The sequence below is a fragment of the Piliocolobus tephrosceles genome, chromosome 2 (genome assembly GCF_002776525.5).
Source record: "Piliocolobus tephrosceles isolate RC106 chromosome 2, ASM277652v3, whole genome shotgun sequence".
NCBI lineage: Eukaryota > Metazoa > Chordata > Mammalia > Primates > Cercopithecidae > Piliocolobus > Piliocolobus tephrosceles.
The window spans coordinates 74,250,003-74,268,977 of NC_045435.1; the positions used below are offsets into that span (position 1 = coordinate 74,250,003).

General features: G+C 42.0%; 1 protein-coding gene across 2 annotated transcripts in view; it reads right to left on the reverse strand.

Moving 5' to 3' along the window:
- Positions 1-18,975, reverse strand: part of PTPRG (protein tyrosine phosphatase receptor type G) — a 743,582-nt gene that overhangs the window by 157,972 nt on the left and 566,635 nt on the right. For both annotated transcript variants that reach the window (XM_023200598.2, XM_023200591.2), the window contains exon 6: positions 5,845-5,911. In XM_023200598.2, the coding sequence (XP_023056366.1) occupies positions 5,845-5,911 (67 nt within the window). The remainder of the gene's footprint in view (positions 1-5,844; positions 5,912-18,975) is intronic.

Here is an 18,975-nt window from a genome sequence, read left to right on the forward strand (position 1 = left end):
CGTGCCACCATGTCTGGCTAAGTTTTGTATTTTTAGTAGAGACGGAATTTCACCATGTTGGCCAGCCTATTCTCAAACTCCTGACCTCAGGTGATCCACCTGCCTCGGCCTCCCAAACTGCTGAGATTATAGGCATGAGCCACCGTGCCGGCCCCACACATATTTCTTAACATGGATCAGTTAGGTAAAACTGTTGATGCAAATAAGTTGATGCAAAAGGAATTGCAGTTTTGTACTGTTCAAATTTGCAACAATGATATTGGAATGCATTCTTCAATAAATATGGTTATGTTATACATCATTTTAATGCGCCCATTTCTTGCTTTGTGTTTTTGCTAATGACTTAGTACTTGCTGTTTATTTTATATTTATTTTAGACTATAGAAATGATGTTAGACAAAAAGCAAATTTGAGCAATTTTCTTATTCGAGTTCAAAATGGGCCGTAAAACGGTGGAGATAATTCACAACATCGACAACACATTTGGCCCAGGAACTGCTAATGAACATACAGTGCAGTAGTAGTCCAAGAAGTTCTGCAGAAGAGACAAGAGCCTTGAAGATGAGAAGCGTAAGTTGACAACAACCGATTGAGAGCAATTCATTGAAGCTGATCCTCTCACAACTATAAAGGAAGTTACCAAAGAACTCAGTGTTAACCATTCTACAGTAGTTTGACATTTGAAGCAAATTGGAACAGTAAAAATGCTCGATAAGTGGGTGCCTCATGAGTTGAGCAAAAATTTAAAAAAAAAAATGTCATTTTGAAGTGTTGTCTTCTCTTATTCTACGTAACAACAATGAATCATTTCTCGATCAGACTGTGACATGCAACAAAGAGTGGATTTTATATGACAACGGGCGATGACCAGCTCTGTGGATGGACTGAGAAGAAGCTCCAAAGCACTTCCCAAAACCAAACATGGGCCAAAAAAAGATCATGGTCACTGTTCGGTGGTCTCCTGCTGGTCTGATCCACTACAGCTTTCTGAATCCTGGCGAAACCACGACAACTGAGAAGTATGCTTAGCAATTTGATGAGATGCATTGAAAACTGCAGCCAGCTTTGGTCAACAGAAAGGGCCCAATTCTTCTCTACGACCACGCCTGACCACACGTTGCACAACCTAAGGCTTCAACAGTTGAACAAATTGGGCTGCAAAGTTTTGCCTCATCTGCCATATTCACCTGACCTCATGCCTCTCACTTAGAAGGAAAGACTGTATTTTTACACTGATTCACAAACAGGGTTTTTTTGAAAAATGGATTTTAAACCATCAGAACTAGACTAAGTTCTTAGCAACCAGTATTTTTATCTGCAACTGCTGGTTCTTATATACAAGAAGTGCTGCTAATGACTGAACCAATACAGTGAATAGGATTTACAATCTTCCCCTAAGTCTTTCTTCTCCAGTGGATGTTGATAATAGGGCAAATAAAATACTTGATTTAGATACATTTTAGTGCTTCCATCTATCACTCCATGAGTAGATAGATGGGACCAGAATCAATGGCAAATCACCTCACTCCATTCTATTTATATTTCCTCATGGCTCTTGAGTTTGTAAAAATCAAAATTTGCCTAGAAAAATGAACACATAAGACACAGCACTTCATGTGGTCAAGAGGTTTCTAGGCTGTCTCTCCCTAGAAAAGCATTAGAGAAGCAATGTTACTGTATTGCTCCATTTTCACACTGCAGATAAAGACATACCCAAGACTAGGGTATGTCCAAGACATACCCAAAGCAATTTACAAAAGAAAGAGATTTAATGGACTCACAGTTCCACGTGACTGGGGAGGCCTCACAATCATGGTGGAAGGTGAAAGGCACGTCTCACATGGCGGCAGACAAGAGAAGAGAGCTTGTGCAGGGAAACTCTCCTTTTTAAAACTATCAGATCTTGTGAGACTTAGTCACTATCACAAGAATAGTGGAGGACAGACCAGCCCCCATGATTCAATTACCTCCCACTGGGTCCCTCCTACAACATGTGGGAATTCAAGATGAGATTTAGGTGGCACACAGTCAAACCATATCAATCACCATTCTCCAAGCCTCAAAGATACTACATCCTCTCTTACCAACAGACACCTTCATCTATACTGGTCCTGCTTGCATCACCGCTCTGCCTGGACAATCTCCATGCACTCTTTAGGTCTTAATGTTCAGTTGATTTGAGACACTTCCAATCACCAAAGTTTGAGTTTAGCGTGCTGCTTCCCACACTTTAACATCATTGCATACTTAATTGTACATCTCTACCAAGCATATGCAAATGTGGTGAGGGTAGTAGGTCCATGTCTCAATGCCTAGCTTCATGGTGTACTGAGATTAGGTACTCAGTAACTATGGACAAAATGAGCCAGGACTGTTTGTAAGACTCTCTGAGCAAGTACTATGGGAGGAAGGTGCCTCTGGAAGGAGATGTGAAGCTCTGTGCCACTCCTAAGCGTGCACCCCTGAGATGCCCCTTCCAGAGACAAGCTGTTGTGAAGAGCTTGTTGAGCTGACAGCCTGCAGCAGCTGCACCTCCAGAATCTGCCCAGCATCTACAATCAGGCTATTCTTGCTGGGAGGCTCCAGCCGATGACAACACATGGTGGGGAATAAGAGCTGGGCCATTCCTGCCAACACGGGACTCCTTTCAGGGGCAGTCTTTGCTGTGGGGCTCTCTGATAGCTTGGCAAAGACTTCCTTAGAGCTGCCTTCAGCCAGTCCTCCTAGCTCACCTCTCTCCTTGCAGAGGTGTCAGACGTGCACCATGCATGGCCCAAATGCTCTCCCCACCAACCCCTGGTCCTTCTCCATTTGATCCTTCCCAGGCAGTCCTTCCCTGCCAAAAATCTTTCCTGCACTTCAAATTCCACCATGGTGTCTGCTTAACAGAGGACCCTAATGACCAACTGTCAAATACAGTTGGCTGATACGATCAGGTTATTCCTTCACATTTCAGCTGAAGAAACACTTAAGATGCTTCTTGTTTAAAAAAATTAATGAGAAATTAACATTCTAATATATGACTCCCAGAGCTGAAGAAATAAAAGTCATTTCTGAACTGCAACAGAAATCTATATTGATTTTTCTCTTTACATATCTCTATCATTGTTCCGAAGCCAGAGACTGTGAAGGACATGATTATTTATGTTCCTTCAAATTAATAGATCATTCAAATCCCTCACAGGACCTTCAACTGAAATGCTTCTAGCTCCAACGAAAGCTTTTTTTGGGGGAGGGGGACAGAGTCTCACTCTGTCACCCAGGCTGGAGGCTGGCATGATCAAGGCTCACTACAGCCTCAATCTCCTGGACTCAGGTGATCTTCCCCTCTCAGCCTCCCAAGTAGCTGGGACTACAGGCATGTACCATCACGCCTGGTTAAATTTTGTATTTTTTTTCAGAGAGAAGGTTTTGCCATGTTGCCTAGACCGGTCTTGAACTCCTGGGCTCAAGCAATTCACCCACCTCAGCCTCCCAAAGTGCTGGGTCTACAGGCATGAGCCACTGCACCTGGCCTCCAACAAACGTTATTTTTGTTTTTTTAAAACTATTTCTAATGTCCTCCATTCCCTTTTGGAAGAACGACATACTCCTACTCCTTTTTCTTCTCAATCAAGGCACAACCCACATGGGCTTTAGTTCTTCCTTCCCTTCATCCCATTTTACATTTTGAAATTTTCACTTATTTATTTGTATGCTTACTTGATTCAGTCATTTGGCTAAGATACTGAGCACCTACTATTTGCCAGACACAGCGTGCCACACTAACATGGTTTTCTGCCCTCAGGTAATTGATACCCAAGGATCTGATATATGAGTAAATATACAAACAGTTATTTCAGATACATGTAAGTGCTTTAAAGAAAGAAACCTGGGACGGTGTAACAGAGAGTGATGGGAGTGGGGTGGGATGAATAATTTGATAGGATACTTAAGAAACAACTTTCTAAGGAGGCAATATGGGAGCTGAGACCTGAAGGCATAAGAAGGAGACACCCTTGGCACAAGCAAAGGAAGAACTCTCCCGACAGAGGAAACAGCAAATGCATAAGCTGGGAGGGGCTGCATACCACACAGGCTGATGGAAGAGGAAGGCAGCACTTCACTTCCCTTCTAGGTCCATGAGAGCTGGCCTGTGTCTGTCTTAATCAGTGTTCCAAATCTGGGTTTGCACAGCGTGGGCATGCAATGTATTTCTGCTGAATGAATAAGTGAACTTCCTTTGTAGGTCAGTGTATTTTGCAGGTCTCGTCTGACTTCCCAGTTAGAGGGCAGGGTTGAAACCACACCCTGGGCATCCTGGCAATCCTCCCAGAGCCAGATATCTTTTTTCCATATGTAACAGCCTCTGCTGTCGCCTGAAGGTTTGTGTCCCCTAACCAAATTCCTATGTTGAAATCCTAATCCCCAAGTTTATGAGGTGGAGTCTTTGGGAGGTAAGAGCCCTCAAGAATGGAGGATGGGATTAGTGCCCTTCCAGAAACTGAGAACTGGGAAGAAGCAATGGAAATACACATCTTTTTTTTTTTTTTTTGAGAGAGTCTCTCTCTGTCATCCAGGCTGAAGTGCAATGGCACAATTTTGGCTCACTGCAACCTCCGCCTCGTGGGTTCAAGTGATTCTCTTGCCTCAGCCTCCCGAGTAACTGGGATTACAGGTGCCTACCACCATGCTCAGCTAATTTTTGTATTTAGTAGAGACAGGGTTACCATGTTGACCAGGCTGGTCTCAAACCCCTGACTTCAGGTGATCCACCCACCTCGGCCTCCCAAAGTGCTGGGATTACAGGCATTAGCCACCGCGCCTGGCCCAGAACTATCTTAAAATGAAAGCCTCTATGTGGTATTTTTAGTAACCCTATTTTTCTATATTGACTAGGTTTATTATTGTTACCTGCTGCATGACTGACCAATTTTGAGAGCAGAACAATTAATCCAAAATCCTACTTGCTCCAACTGACCCCTGACAACTGGTTTTAGTTTCACGGAAAGAGAGGGGGAACATGTTTGTTAAGCTCTATGGAGTTGGCTAATGTCTAAAGACAACCCTCCCAAAAAGGTGTGAGGATGTTTTATCGCAGCTGTGGAGATGAAGGGGAGATTTATTATGGTTACTAATGCTATTTCTGTCAACGTCTCTGGAATTCTAATTAGATTATTAAAACTTTGCAAATCATTACATTACATCTAGACTGCACACCTCACTGCGACAAGGGTACTTTTGAAATTAGAGGATCTTGATGTCATAGGTAATGATGCAGTGCTGATAATAAAGTTGCAGGGAAATTCTTCCAATAAAAACCAGTTGGAAAAGACAGAACCCATTTATCTTACTTTCTCTCCTGGTTTTATGCCTGAGGATAAGAGGTCTGCAGCACAGAACAGTAGCCTGGCCTTTTCCATTCTAGTAGCGGCATGACGCTTGCTCACATGCTGCAAAGTTTAATAACTTCTCTGGCTACTTAAAATGCTTCCCTAGATCTGAGACGCAAACCAAACATTTATAGGTGAAAAGACAACTGAAAGAATATTTTTAGGAGAGATATGAAACAAATGGCAAGTTCAACACATAAGAACAGTACATCTTAGGGTGTTTTGATTTATAACCTATGCATTCAAACTGGTACCTGAAAAGAAACAAATTGCTTACTGTTAACCCAGACCCATTTGCAGGTAATAAATGGGCGTGCTCTTTACCCATCAAATAATGGCTCTAATGCCCTTCAACATCAGGGGATGAGGAATGGGTGTCACCCTCTGTCCTCTGCAAGATAACCTGGTTCCTTTAGGTAGAGATCTGAGCCCTTCACATCCCAGCAAAAGGAAGTGTATGTGGCATACTTACCATGATGTACAACACCCTTCAACCCATGGATAATAGGATCCAGTGCAGAATTGTCCCTCGGACTGACCTACATGTAAAGGAAACATGATTGGTTAAATCTATTCTGGCATAAGGCACAACAGTCTCTGTTTAATCTTCTAAAGAGAAGGGAGGTGGGAGTAGATGTTATCTAGCAAGCTGCTTAGTTTTCACATACAACATGGCTCTCACCAAATTCAGGAGATTTATGACATCATAAAATCAAGTGAGGAAGTCTAAATCAAAAGAAACTTCTCAGAATACATTATAACAGGAGACAAATACTATAGTCCAAGGAAACTCTTAAAAAGCAACTACAAGATTTTCTTCTTGCCTTGTTTTATTAAAAGTAGGCCCAATTGGCTAAAAGGTCATTGAAAGTCATAAGAGAGCAATCCATCATTGAGGGAAGATTTCAACATTTTCTGGTGATTATGTTTTTCCCTTCTTTTTAGAAAATGAATCTGTTTCCTGCCAGCCTATTCTCCTTCGTAAGGATCCCAGTCCCTTGTGAAAAATCACACATTCTAAAATTTATGGAAAGCAAAAGAAGAGGGGAGAGAAGCTTGAAGAGACAGTGTCTCCCACCCTCATTTCCTCCTGGGGTTTTTAATCCCCCTCAAAAGTCAAGCCTTTTCAGTCTTCCTCCCATCTCTTCTTTCCCTTAACTTTCTAATACTACTCAGCAGAACTCCTCATTCTTGCCCATTCTAGAAGATTAAAATTCTAGCAGCATATTACAATTTTGGCTTTCAAATACTTTCTTTTAGACATATAGAGATTTTTACAAATGAAATGAAATGACGTCTTGAATTTGTTTCAAAATAATCCAAGAGTGAACAGCAGGGGGAGTGAGTGGGGTATACATGCTACCGGATTGACCTGAATCAATCATTTATGACCTTGGGTGGTAGGTATAGGATGGGTCATTATACAATTTTCTGCACTTTTATGTATATTTAAGTCTTTCCAAAATAAATAGTTTTTCAAAAATCTATTATCTATGGCCAGCATAGCTCCCCCCATCCCTCATTGATAGTATTTATATGTAATCCACTTCTCACATAATGAAGTTGAGATATTGATGAAACTTTCACTCTGTAGCACAATCCAATTTGATGCTTTCAGGTCAATTCAGAGGAATCAAGAGCCACCCCTAGAATGAATTTTAAGGTGACTGAAAATTTTCCACATTCCTTTCTACTCTTACAATTTTTCCCTGTTGGGTTGCTGTTCCTCGTGTGTCCTCTCTGACAATAACACACACTCCACACACTTCCAGCTCTCCTAAGCCTCAGCGTCTCCAGAAAAGAGCAGTGGTTCTCAAACGGGGGAGATATTGCCCTACCAGGGGGACATGTGACCATGTCTGGAGACAATTTTGGTTGTCACATAGCAGTGGGAAGGGAAGGACAAGGGGAGGGGCTACTGACATCAAGGTAGAGGCCAGGGCTGCTGCTAAACATCCTATAATGCTCAGAATAGCTCTCTACAACATCTTATCTGGCTAAGATGTCGATGGTGCAGAGGTTGATGGTTAGAAGCCCTCATTAGATGCTCTATGAGTTAATAGTGACTACATCTTCATGTCTAGATTCAGAATACAGGTGCTATTAAATACAGGATTGTGTTTATAGACTAATAAAATACGTGGAGTTTGCTACTGCATTGTAAATACTACAGATACCAAAAAAAAAAAAAAAAAAGAAAGAAAAAAAATTCAGTGAATAGGAACCCAGTGTATCAGATCATAAAGGTGGAATTCTGGGAGCTGGCATAAGTGTGCCTCCAAATTGCCCGAGAAGCTGCTCAAGCCAGGAACTGAAGCATGAAACATTCTTGAAAGGCAACCATGCACAGAATACACCAAATTAAAACTGCATTAGAAGAAACATCGTATTTGTACCATAGCAAGTAATTGATCAAAATTTTAAAACCTGGTCAAAAATGGAATTACAGCTCAGGAATACAAGAGAGGAGAACCTAACCAGTAAATGTAGCCAAGTTTCAAGAGACCAGAATAGAATAAAATAAGGATCCCAGAGAATGATTCCATATCAAATTCAAGCTATAGACAAAAAGATGGTCCCTTTGATTCAGTATGGAGATGCCAGCTTAACTACCTGTAGTTACTCTAATATCTGTGAGAAATGACAAAATGGCCACAAATTCCCTCTATCACTGTTACACGCACCTTTATAACTTGACTTTGCCCTCCTCTATGAAAAGTGTACACCAATTACTCCATTATTTGAAATCAGGCCTGTCTATATGTCTTGCTTTAGTGAATGGAAAATTAGTGGACATGATGCAGACACAAGCTCATAAAACACTTGGATTCTTTGGAATCCTGAGATCAAGTGAAGAACTCCAAGTTAGCCTATTAAAGGATGAGCGATTACAAGGAGTAGACATAGGTAGTTCTAGCTAACGTTCTTCTAGACTCACCAGCCTACCACCACCAGACAGGTGAGTGAGTCCATTTGAGACCATCCACCCTCAGTGGAACCATCTGCAGTCCACAGAGGTGGGCTGAACTGGCCATACCCAGAAGAACTGACCAGCCAACCTACTGACCCATACAACGATTTGTTTTAACTAACTGGAATCATTTGGTACAGAGCAAAATTTAGCCATTAGAGTTTCTATGAGTTGTATGCAATAATAAAAAATGGGAAATAGGCTATGATATCAACAATTTTTTAAAACAATGTATCTTGCTTATGGTAGGTCTTAAAAGTTTCCCAGTAATATTCCACATCACAAGATAAAGCATTTGCTGGCCACCTGATCAACTCATGTGCTCCTCCAAAAAGGCATTATCCCTTCTCTACCATGGCAACATTCATCAGATACTCTGATCTTGGATCCTGAATGAGAGGGAATATTTTACACTCAGGGGGACCACTATGATTTGAACGCATCCCCAACATTTCATGTGTTGAAAACTTAATTCCCAATGCAATAGTGTTGAGAAGCAGAACCTTTAAGAAGTGACTAGGTCATGAGAGTTCTGCCCTCATGAATAGATTATCATCATTACTGCCAGAGGGAATTTGTTATAAAAGTGAGTTTGGCCCCCTTGCAACCTCCTCTTGCTCTCTCACATTCTCTCTCTTGTTCACGTGATATGCGTTGCCATGGTTATGATGTGGCAAGAAAGCCTTGCCAGATGTCAGGGCCATTCTCTTAGACTTCTCAGCCTCCAGAACCATTAACCAAATACATTTCTGTTCATTATAAATTACCCAGTGTGGTATTCTGTGACAGCAGCACAAAAAAGACTAGGTCAGGAACTTTTTAATGCATTTAGTCTCATCTGATAATATGAAGGCTCAAAAAAAGTGTTTCTAATCTTCCATGACTGACACACACCAATAATATTTGTAGGCTATGCAAAAGAAAAACAACCAGTCAACCTAGTCCAGGTTCAATGTTTGGTCACTTCTGATTACAGCTTCTCTGTGTCTGATACTCAGACCTCACCTCATCTGAGCTCAGGAACCTGACCCCAGATTCTAAACAACTGCATAAATGCCAAGCCTTCGACAACAACCATTCAGCTCCCATTGTCTTCATTGGTGGTTAATATGGCTGGTGTTGAGAAGATGAACGAGGAGAAAAGGAGAGAAAATGAAGATTATTGGCTGGTCAAAGTAACTTGCTAATAATACTGAGCTCATCCTCTGGTCTATGTCTTGGTTCCAAAACTCAGGGTGGGGAATCCAAAGAGCATGCTAATAAGTGAATTTGTTCCAGTAAGGCATAACCCTAACTGAAATAATCCCTTTCACTCACTGTTTCAATCAATTTCCCAGTTTAAAAAAATTCATGAGCATAAGCTAAGCAATTTTGGCAGTTTTTAAATATGACAACAGTGAAGAGGGCTGTATTAGCAACCTGTGTTTACATTTTATTCTCCGTCTAGGATGGAGGAGGCCAGGCATGGGGAAAATATGGAATTCTGAGTCAGGTATGGATGATTTGAGCTTTAGTGTCCTTGTCTGTGAAATGGGCATACAGTCTTATAATGTTGTCATGAGGATTAAACGTTTAAAGCTTACAGTATAATGCTGGGTACAAATGCCACATCCAATAAAGGACGAATAACACTGGGCAACAAGTTGACCCAAACACTCGAATTTAAATGAATGACAAACAAAGGAAATTTATCCCTGAGTTTGTCAATGTGCTTGGCTCTGAAAGTAATACCTCTCTGAGTTCAAATTTCAAAAGATCCAAATTTATGTTTTATTTGACATCCACTCAATTTTGTAATATGCTGTTCCTTTTAAAGCCACATAAGAAGTGATCCTGGCTCTTGAAATTTGCTTCCTTCCACTTTAAGATCAAAGGAGTTATGCAGTAATATGGAGAAGGCAGCAATTGCACAAATGAGCTTAAAATGGACTAGAAGAAACAGACACCCACCCCCTTTCCCTGCAGAGTTCATACTCTCATAGCAAAACTTCGCTCCTGGCACTTCCACTTCAGAGCAGCTTTCGTGGCATTAGTCATCTTCAAAAGGATGGCACACAAACTCGACAGAGGGCTCTGAATTAAAGCTTTTCAGTGTCTTTAGATATAACCAAAGTATACAGAGACACTGACAATACAGAAAACCATGAAACGTAGGTTTGGGCTAAAGGCCAAATTCATATAAATGCTCATGAAATCTAAACTTCGTAACATTTTCTTTCCAATTAATAGCCCACCATAAGGATCCACGTAATTATCAAATTAGTAGCCACGCTATCAATAATCTCTAGAGATATGTTTATCTGGAGGCTCTAAAGGAGGGCCTGTGTTTACTCTTGCTTGAAGTACATTGAAAAGGAAGCAGAGAGACCCCATCAGATGACATGTGCCTGCGTTCAGATATGTGCTGCCATTTACTTCTACTGCCCCCATGCCATTTGGCCCTTGACTTGGATCCTAATAATTTTCTCTCTGTCAAGTCCTAGCCATCTGCTAAATAGGATGGTCAAGACAACCTACTTGCCTTGAATCCGATACCACCAGCTGCTCCTTCAGTCCCATAAAAATCACATCCAGACAATATCCTCTTGTGGGAAAAGGATTTATGCATGCTGAGGGTGAATGGCTACACCATTAACCATGGCTTCAGAGGAAAGTGACAAACGGCAGGACCAGAGACTCCACATGGCCTTCCTGAATTACAGAGAAGAGGACTCACCCACCCCGGCAGTTAGCAGGTAACTGTGTCTTCAGAAGCTAATTTGCTGTATTAGGACAAGGGCAAGCACTTCTCGGGATGTTTGGTTTCACATCTGAATCTCCCCTCCTTCCGTGGCTCTTACCTAAAAAGCCATGTGGCAAGGATGCTGTAGTTTCTTTCATTCTGACTTCAACATCCTAGTGACCACTAACCAGATTTTTGTTCACGTTGCTGTCACAAAGTATTTATAACTTCGTTATTTTGCATCCCTGCATTTTTGGTTAGCCCTTACCCAGAGAGAGATCACTGCCCGGCTTCCTTTATGAGTAAGTTAAACACTTGGCAATAATTTAGGAAATGTGGCTATGTTCAAGAAGACAATTTTAGCATGAAATCACTAACCACTGAGCTATATTGAAAACACTTTTCTTTTCCTGACTTTTCTTTTTAGTCTTCACAAATATTACTTTCCTTCTTGTATAGCCAATGGTCTTAGTTTCTGATATAGAAATGTAGTTTTTCCCTTTTGACATTCCAACATCATTTTCTAGTGTCTCCTAACTATCGCTGCTGCAATGGGGTATTACAAAAAGCAGAATCAGGGGTGTTGGCACATGTGGCATCCCAAACTGCCATGAAATAAGTCGGAGAGGAATACAGAGACACAATTCAGAGTGATGCATGGCAAGGGAAAAAAGAGCTCTGTAAACCTTTAGGACTTTTCATGAAATTCTGATAAAGATAAGTAAACAAGTGTGGATTCCTGGTCTAGAGAATTGCTTTAAATGCAACTACTAAATTCCAGGATCATACATTAAGCCTAATCTAACAGATATGCAAAATATAACCGAGGCTTCTCACAGAAGTGCCCCTGTCCGAAGCGAAAGGTATGGCCCTGTATCATCATCTATTTTCCAGGATTTGACAGGGACAGACTCCTGGGACTGGTTTCCACTGGCAGATGAGAAAACTCCTAATTCCTCAGGCTTGGGAAGGGATTAATATGAAAAGGAAACACAATTATAAATGCTAATAGGATTCACCCTCCCCTCTTCAAATGCAGCTTGAGCACGGCCACGGTTTACTTACTGTTAATTCATAATATTAATGGAAACTAGTTAGTTCACAGGTTATTCATCTCCAGAGAATTGAGATTCGCGGTCAGAGAAGGCCACTTGAGGAAATGAATTTTGTGCTTTTGATCTACTTAAACTGACCATTCTCTGGCCCCCTGACCCTGCCTCCAAAACCCACCAGAGTGTTTACCATCTCATTGTCAGACTTGGCTTGGAAGAGTGCATTACTGGAAAAACCAATCCCCGCAGGGCGACAGCAAGGCTGGTAGCAAATCTGTACAAAATGGCAGATCTTGCCAGGTGCAGTCTTGCAGATTGTCAATACAGGCGATTTCTCATTTTCATGAGGATCAAACTGTCCTGGGGTGGGCATACAATTCCATTTCCTCTGGCTTTGGCTTCACCCAACACGCCATTTCAAAGCCAGAGCAGAAAGAGAGGGAGGAAGTGGGATGGCTGGGGTGCCTGGCAAATGGTACTCCCATAGGGGCTGCATGGTGATTTCCGTCCTTCTGTCTTTTTAATGCATTGTGTTTCAGAGTCAAGAAGGTGTTGGGAAAGGCTTGACAACATTCCAAGCCGGGGTCTCAGAACCTGTCTGTCCTACCCTTTCCAGTCTTCTCAAAGTGCAGGCTGCTCCTGAACTGGAGAGAAGCAAAACAGAAATTCCAGCTTTGCAAAGCATAACCTAGAATCTTAAGCTACAACGCATACTATTTCACACAGATATTGTCATGACCTTTGAATTTAAAAAAATAAAATTAAATTAAATTTAAAAAAAGTATGAGATCTGGGGAAGCCTGGGACTAAAGCAGCTTATTTCAGGTTCAGTGACTTGCCTGCAAGTTTCTCCTGATTCTGTGTGGCAGTGCTGGACAACTTTGACTTTCCCTTGTTAATAATCTCGCCATGCACTGAAAAGCCCCAACAATATCAAAGGCTTAGTGGAGAAGGCAGGGCCGACTGTTTACACATGTAGCAAGTTACTTCATCCAAAACACATTAGATGTGAACTCTTAACCCTTGTTTTTTCATTCCCTGGAAGCAAAAAGCTGCTCAGGGGTACTCCATTTACAAAAGGCTTGAAATCCAGAAAACACTGTGCCTTTAATTTCCCATCATGTATGCAGCATGAAAAATATAAGAGACAAGGCACATTGGATTAAAGAGGTTGCCGGGTTGATCCTTCTATTGAAAAAATGTCCCTCCATAGGAGTAGGTAAGATTATCATTTTGCATTATTAGGAATGGGGGAAGACCATGTAAATATCATGTAGGTATCATATGTAGAATGTCAAAATGACCTAAATGACCTTAAATACTCCTTTATAGTTATGAAAAAGGTGACGGGGGAGACAATGTTATGGACCCTCAGCCCAAATTATAACCACTGGCTCCTTAAGTTCATTGATTCAACCAATATGTACTGAGTGTCTACTGCAGGCTGTGATGGGCTCACTCTAAGATGATCCTCCAAAGACCCCTGACTCCAGGTATTCAGACCCTTATGTAATCACCTTCCCTTGAGGGTGGGCTAGATCCAGTGGCTTAGTTTTATTCAGTAGAATAAGGCAAAAGCAATGTTACGAAAGATTCTGGCCATGTGAAGTGGCTCATGCCTGTAATTCCAGCACTTTGGGAGGCTGAGGCAGGAGGATCATTTGAGGCCAGGAGTTTGAGACCAGCTGGGGCAAAACAACATCTCTAGAAAAGAATTTTAAAAATTAGCCAGTGTTTGGTGGTGCACACCTGTAGTTCTAGCTACCCCAGAGGCTGAGATGGCAGGATAGCTTGAGCCCAGGAGTTAGTGGTTACAATGAGCTATGATAATGCCAAATGGAACTGACGGTGGCCTTTGGCCAACAGCAAAGAAGCTCCTCAGTCAAACAGCCCTTGAGGAACTGAGTTCTGCCAACAATCTAAGTAAAATTAGAAGTGAATCATTCGCCAGTTGAACTTTCGGATGAGATCATAGTCCCAGTTGACACCTTGATTGCAGCTTTGTGAGAAACCTTGAATCTGAGGACACACAGAAACTGTGAGATGGTAAATATGTGTTGTTCTAAGCTGCTGAGTGTGTAGTAATTTGCTCCATAGCAGTAGATAACCGTATGCCAAGAACTGAGTAGCAGAATAGAATATGTCATTGAACAAATCCCAGTGCTCTGCCCTCATAGAGCTGATGATCTAGTTCTAGCTCCCACAGAGGGGTTGGGGGCCCTGGCTTCTGTAAGGAACCCACACATCACCATTTTCCTTACACTGCTGCATCAGCTATCAAAAGGCAGTTTCCCTTCTTCTAGATGAGTTCTTGCCCCTCATGGACCTCAGCTGCTATGTCACTGTTTCTAGAGTTTGAAAAGAAGCAGTTTGTTTAGAATCCAAGTTCCAACCAAGAAAACTTAGCAAAAAGAATGAGCAAACCCCAAATGGAGCAAATAAACATCGATAATCAATTCTGGGATATAGAATTTTCGGTAGCTTTTATGTTTAAACAAATATAGAAAACCAATTAATTGCAGCACAGAACCTAAGTGAAAGGTGCCACTGAACAAGGCACAGGGTGTAATGCAGTGGTATGGGCAGCTGCTGCTTCATATCCACAGCAATGAAGTGCAAACTAATTACATACCCCAGTGTTTTTTTTTCTTTTAAGAGGGGGTAGTTTTACTCTGTGCTTCCTTAGAAGCACGGAATGATTGCTCTCACAATGTAGTCTCTGAAGACTGATTAAGTACCAATTCACTCTCCTAAGCAATACCTCACAGGTCTTCCCCTATTCCAAACCATGGGCTCACGGAAGGGGTTTGCTGCCTGATACTACAAGAGAAACTTTAGCTCCTTGTCATCATCCTCTAGGAAATAAACCTGCTAACTCATCTAAACATTGTACTTAATTCATAGACAAACCAGTGAAAATTGTGTTTAGGGGTCTACTGTTAAAGCCGTCGGAGCATGATTTAAGGGTCTCAGTTAAGCTACGTTTTTTTCTGGGTGTGGGGTTACAGATAGCTTGTTTAAGTGGACAAACATCTCAAAATCCACAAATTAGAGAAATTCCTTTCTAGTAAGAGGCAGTCTAAACAAAATCCAGCCCCATCTCGAGGTGGACATAGATTAATGCTAACTGAAGAGTTCGGCTTTGTATTTAACATGCACCTGAGTTCAACGGAGGATAAAATTGAACTGCAAGGAGGAAAGACAAAATCTTTCCCAGCAGGCCTTGATTGATAGAACGTGCCATTTGTAGCAGAACAAAATGGAAAACCAGAAAGTTTGTTCCCAGCAATCATTGCCTCACTGGGCCAACTCTCTCTCCTCTGAGAAAATAATATGATTTCTTCATAGAGCATGTAGTCTACTTATTTAAGCAACTGTGCTCAGGATCTTTCATTTCTTCCAGCAGTTCGGTTGGAAAAAAATGGTCCCAGTAGGGGAGAGGGTGGTGTAGGTAACATTTAGCCAGGAAGAGGCTTATCTTATGAAAACTGCCATTGACAGTAACCTGGGAATAAGTAACTCCATAGAAAACGCGCAGATGGATCCCCTGTAGGTGAACATGATGAGCTCATTTTAAACTGCAAGCTGGGTACGTAAGACAAGTGTAGTGGTTAAGTACAGGGTTTCTGAAACCCAATTCACAGCCCAGCTCTTCTACTTAGCAGTTGTTTGGGCACAGCAAAGTGAATTACAATCTAGTTGTGCCTCAACTTCCTCATATGTAATGTTGAGATCACCCCCCTAAAAAACCTCATAGGGTTGTTAAGAGGATTAAATGAGCATTTAGCACAGTTCCTAACACATCCAAGATCCTTAAAAACTGTAGCTATAAGCCATTCTTCCCCCCAAAGAGGCAGGCATGCCCTGCTGGTACCCAACCAGGAACACACAAAGTTCCAAAAATACTCCCACTTCTGATTACAGACAGATCAATTATTTTGGAGTCCTGAACTAAATTCGGCCAATCACAATCCTCTACCCACACCCCAATCTTTCATCTTCCAATCTTTTGAGACAGAGTCTTGCTGTCACCCAGGCTAGAGTGCAGTGGCACGATCTTGGCTCACTACAACTTCTGCCTGTGGGTTCAAGCAATTCTCCTGCCTCAGCCTCCCCAGTAGCTGGGATTACAGGTGCATGCCACCACACTTGGCTAATTTTTGTATTTTTAGTAGGGACGGGGTTTTGCCATGTTGGCCAGGCGAGTCTCGAACTCCTGACCTCAAGTGATCCACCCGCCTTGGCCTCCCAAAGCACTGGGATTGCAGGTGTGAGCCACCGCACCTGGCCTTCAATCTTTTATTTTAATACAATTTTAACATTTTTCCATCCAGCAGACTAAATCCCCAAACCTAGGAATTATTTTGATTCCACTCCTTTCTTGACCCACTCACTTCCTTTCTTGCCGCCCAGAAAGTCTGGAAGATTCTACCTCCTAAACGCATCTTGAATCTGACCACCACTTCTCTGCAGTACCTCTGGTCTAACCGCATCCTGGATCAACACCATCTCGTACCTAAACCACTTCCAGAAGCCTGACCTAACTGGGTTGCCTGCTTTCTCTGCTGTACCCTCCAATTCTTTCTCTGCCTAATAGACCAGTACTTGTTTTACCCTGGCTGCCCACTGGAATCATCTTCAATCAGCTTAAAAAAAAAAAAAAAAAAAACCCAAAAAACTAAAAACAAAAGTAGACTACAACAATGATGAAACACTATTCTGATTGACCTGAGGGTGTGGCCTGGGCATCTGGATGTTGAAAATCTCCCTGGATGATTCTGATGTGCAGGTAGGGATGAGAATCACTGAGTCAGAATGAGCTTTTAACAATAAATCTGGCTGGGCACAGTGGCTCACAACTGTAATCCCAGCACTTTGGGAGGCCAAGGTGGGCGGATCACAAGGTCAGGAGATCGAGACCATCCTGGCCAACACGGTGAAACCCCGCCTCTACTAAAATACACACACAAAAAAATTAGCCGGGCGTGGTGGTGCATGCCTATAGACCTAGCTACACCGGAGGCTGAGGCAGGAGAATTGCTTGAACCAGGAGGCGGAGTTTGCAATAAGCCAAGATTGTACCACTGCACTGCAGCCTGGGTGATGAAGTAAGACTCTGTCTCAAAAATAAATAAATAAATAAATCAATAAAATTTAAAAAATAAATAAAAAATAAAAATAAATAAATCTAATCATAACCCATGACAGCATAAAAGCTCTCCCAGATCTGGGCCCAGCAGACCTCTAGATTCTTCCAGGATTTCCACGGTTCCCTACAGGACTCCTGGGCCTCCTTCCTCTTCCTCAAATACTCTGAGCATTTCACTGCCTCCAGGCCTTTGTCCCTGTTGTTCCCACTGACTACGCTGCTCATTCCTTAGCTCTTTGCAGGGCAAGTTCTCAGTCGTCAGAGCTCAGCTCAATGTAGCTCCTATAGGAGGCCTTCCCTAGCTCATTCCAAATGTTTGCTAACTCAGTACTCCGGTTAGTTCCTTCCTGGCACCAGTCTCAGTTTGTCAATTCCTGAAGCTCAGGGTATGGCCCAACTGGTTGCGTCAGCTGAGGAAATCCAGGCTGGAGAGTCCTTGAAGTTTAAGCAGGTCAGAAATCCTCACACCCTCTGGGTATCATGGGAATAACATATCCTTTCTCCAGCACTTCCTACCCTTCATTGTAATTACCTGTTTAGACATCTGCTCCCTTGACTGGACTAGAAGCTCCCTGAGGGCAGGACTTACACTTTATTTAGTTTGTTTCATATTCCCAGCTCTATCTTAGTGCCAACAGAGAGCTGGTGCTAACAAGATGCTTGCTTCCTAGAAGTATAGAAGGTAGCTATTAAAGAGGTGAAGCAGGGAAAAGACGTAAGGGGGACGAAGCTAAAAGAAGACTTTAACCAGGGTATCTAGAGAGTTCAAAGAGTTCTGGGATTTATGTCCAAAAAAATGTGATCCAAGTCTTGGTTATGTGACCTGAGGTAAGTGACTTTAATCACTATGGGCAAGTGGACAACGACGCACACTTCCTGGGTGGTTCTGCAGGGGTGAAATGAAAAGATGCCTGTGACATAGGCATTATTTTTCCACTGTATACAGACCAGGGGATTATCACATTGTGGTGGGTTTTGTTTTTATTTTCTTTTAATCCATGACCGAAAAGTGGTATGGAATTAGGAGGAAAAGGCAAAAGCAAGAAACATAAAATTTAAAAAATAATAGTTATCATTATTAACGAGGACTTCTAACGCAAGTTTCAAGCCTTTTTCCTTTTTCTAGATCAGAATTTGCTCGTATCAATTCTTGGCCTTTTGGCTAAGATCAAGTGCAGAATTTGCTCCTAACTGGTTAAACACACAGTCTTCCAAGTCAGGTTACCTTGGTTCAAATTACACTTCTGCCACGGATGAGGTGTGACAAGGGCCAGCATGCCATGACCACCAAGGCAAATCCCACCCACAGACTGCATCTGTAAATAAACATTTATTGGAACACAGCCAGGTTCACTCATTTACGTATCATTGGTGGCTGTTTTTGTGTTACAAAACCACAATCAAGCAGTTGGAACAGAGATCTCGTGGCAAAGCCGAAAATATTACGATCTGGCCCTTTGGCCCTTTATAGAAAAAGTTTGCCAATTCCAGTTTTACACAAACAAATTACTTAACTGTCCTAAGCTTCAGATTCTTCAGTCTGGAACATGGAGATATTAACAATACTTCCCTCTTAGGGCTGTACTTTCCTTAGGGGGCTGAGAGAGGTCAATGGGACAATCCACATAAAATAATTCACACAATGCCAGGCACATGGGAAGAATTCAAGGATGAAATTACTGAACAGTAAACATTACTGTTAAAATGAT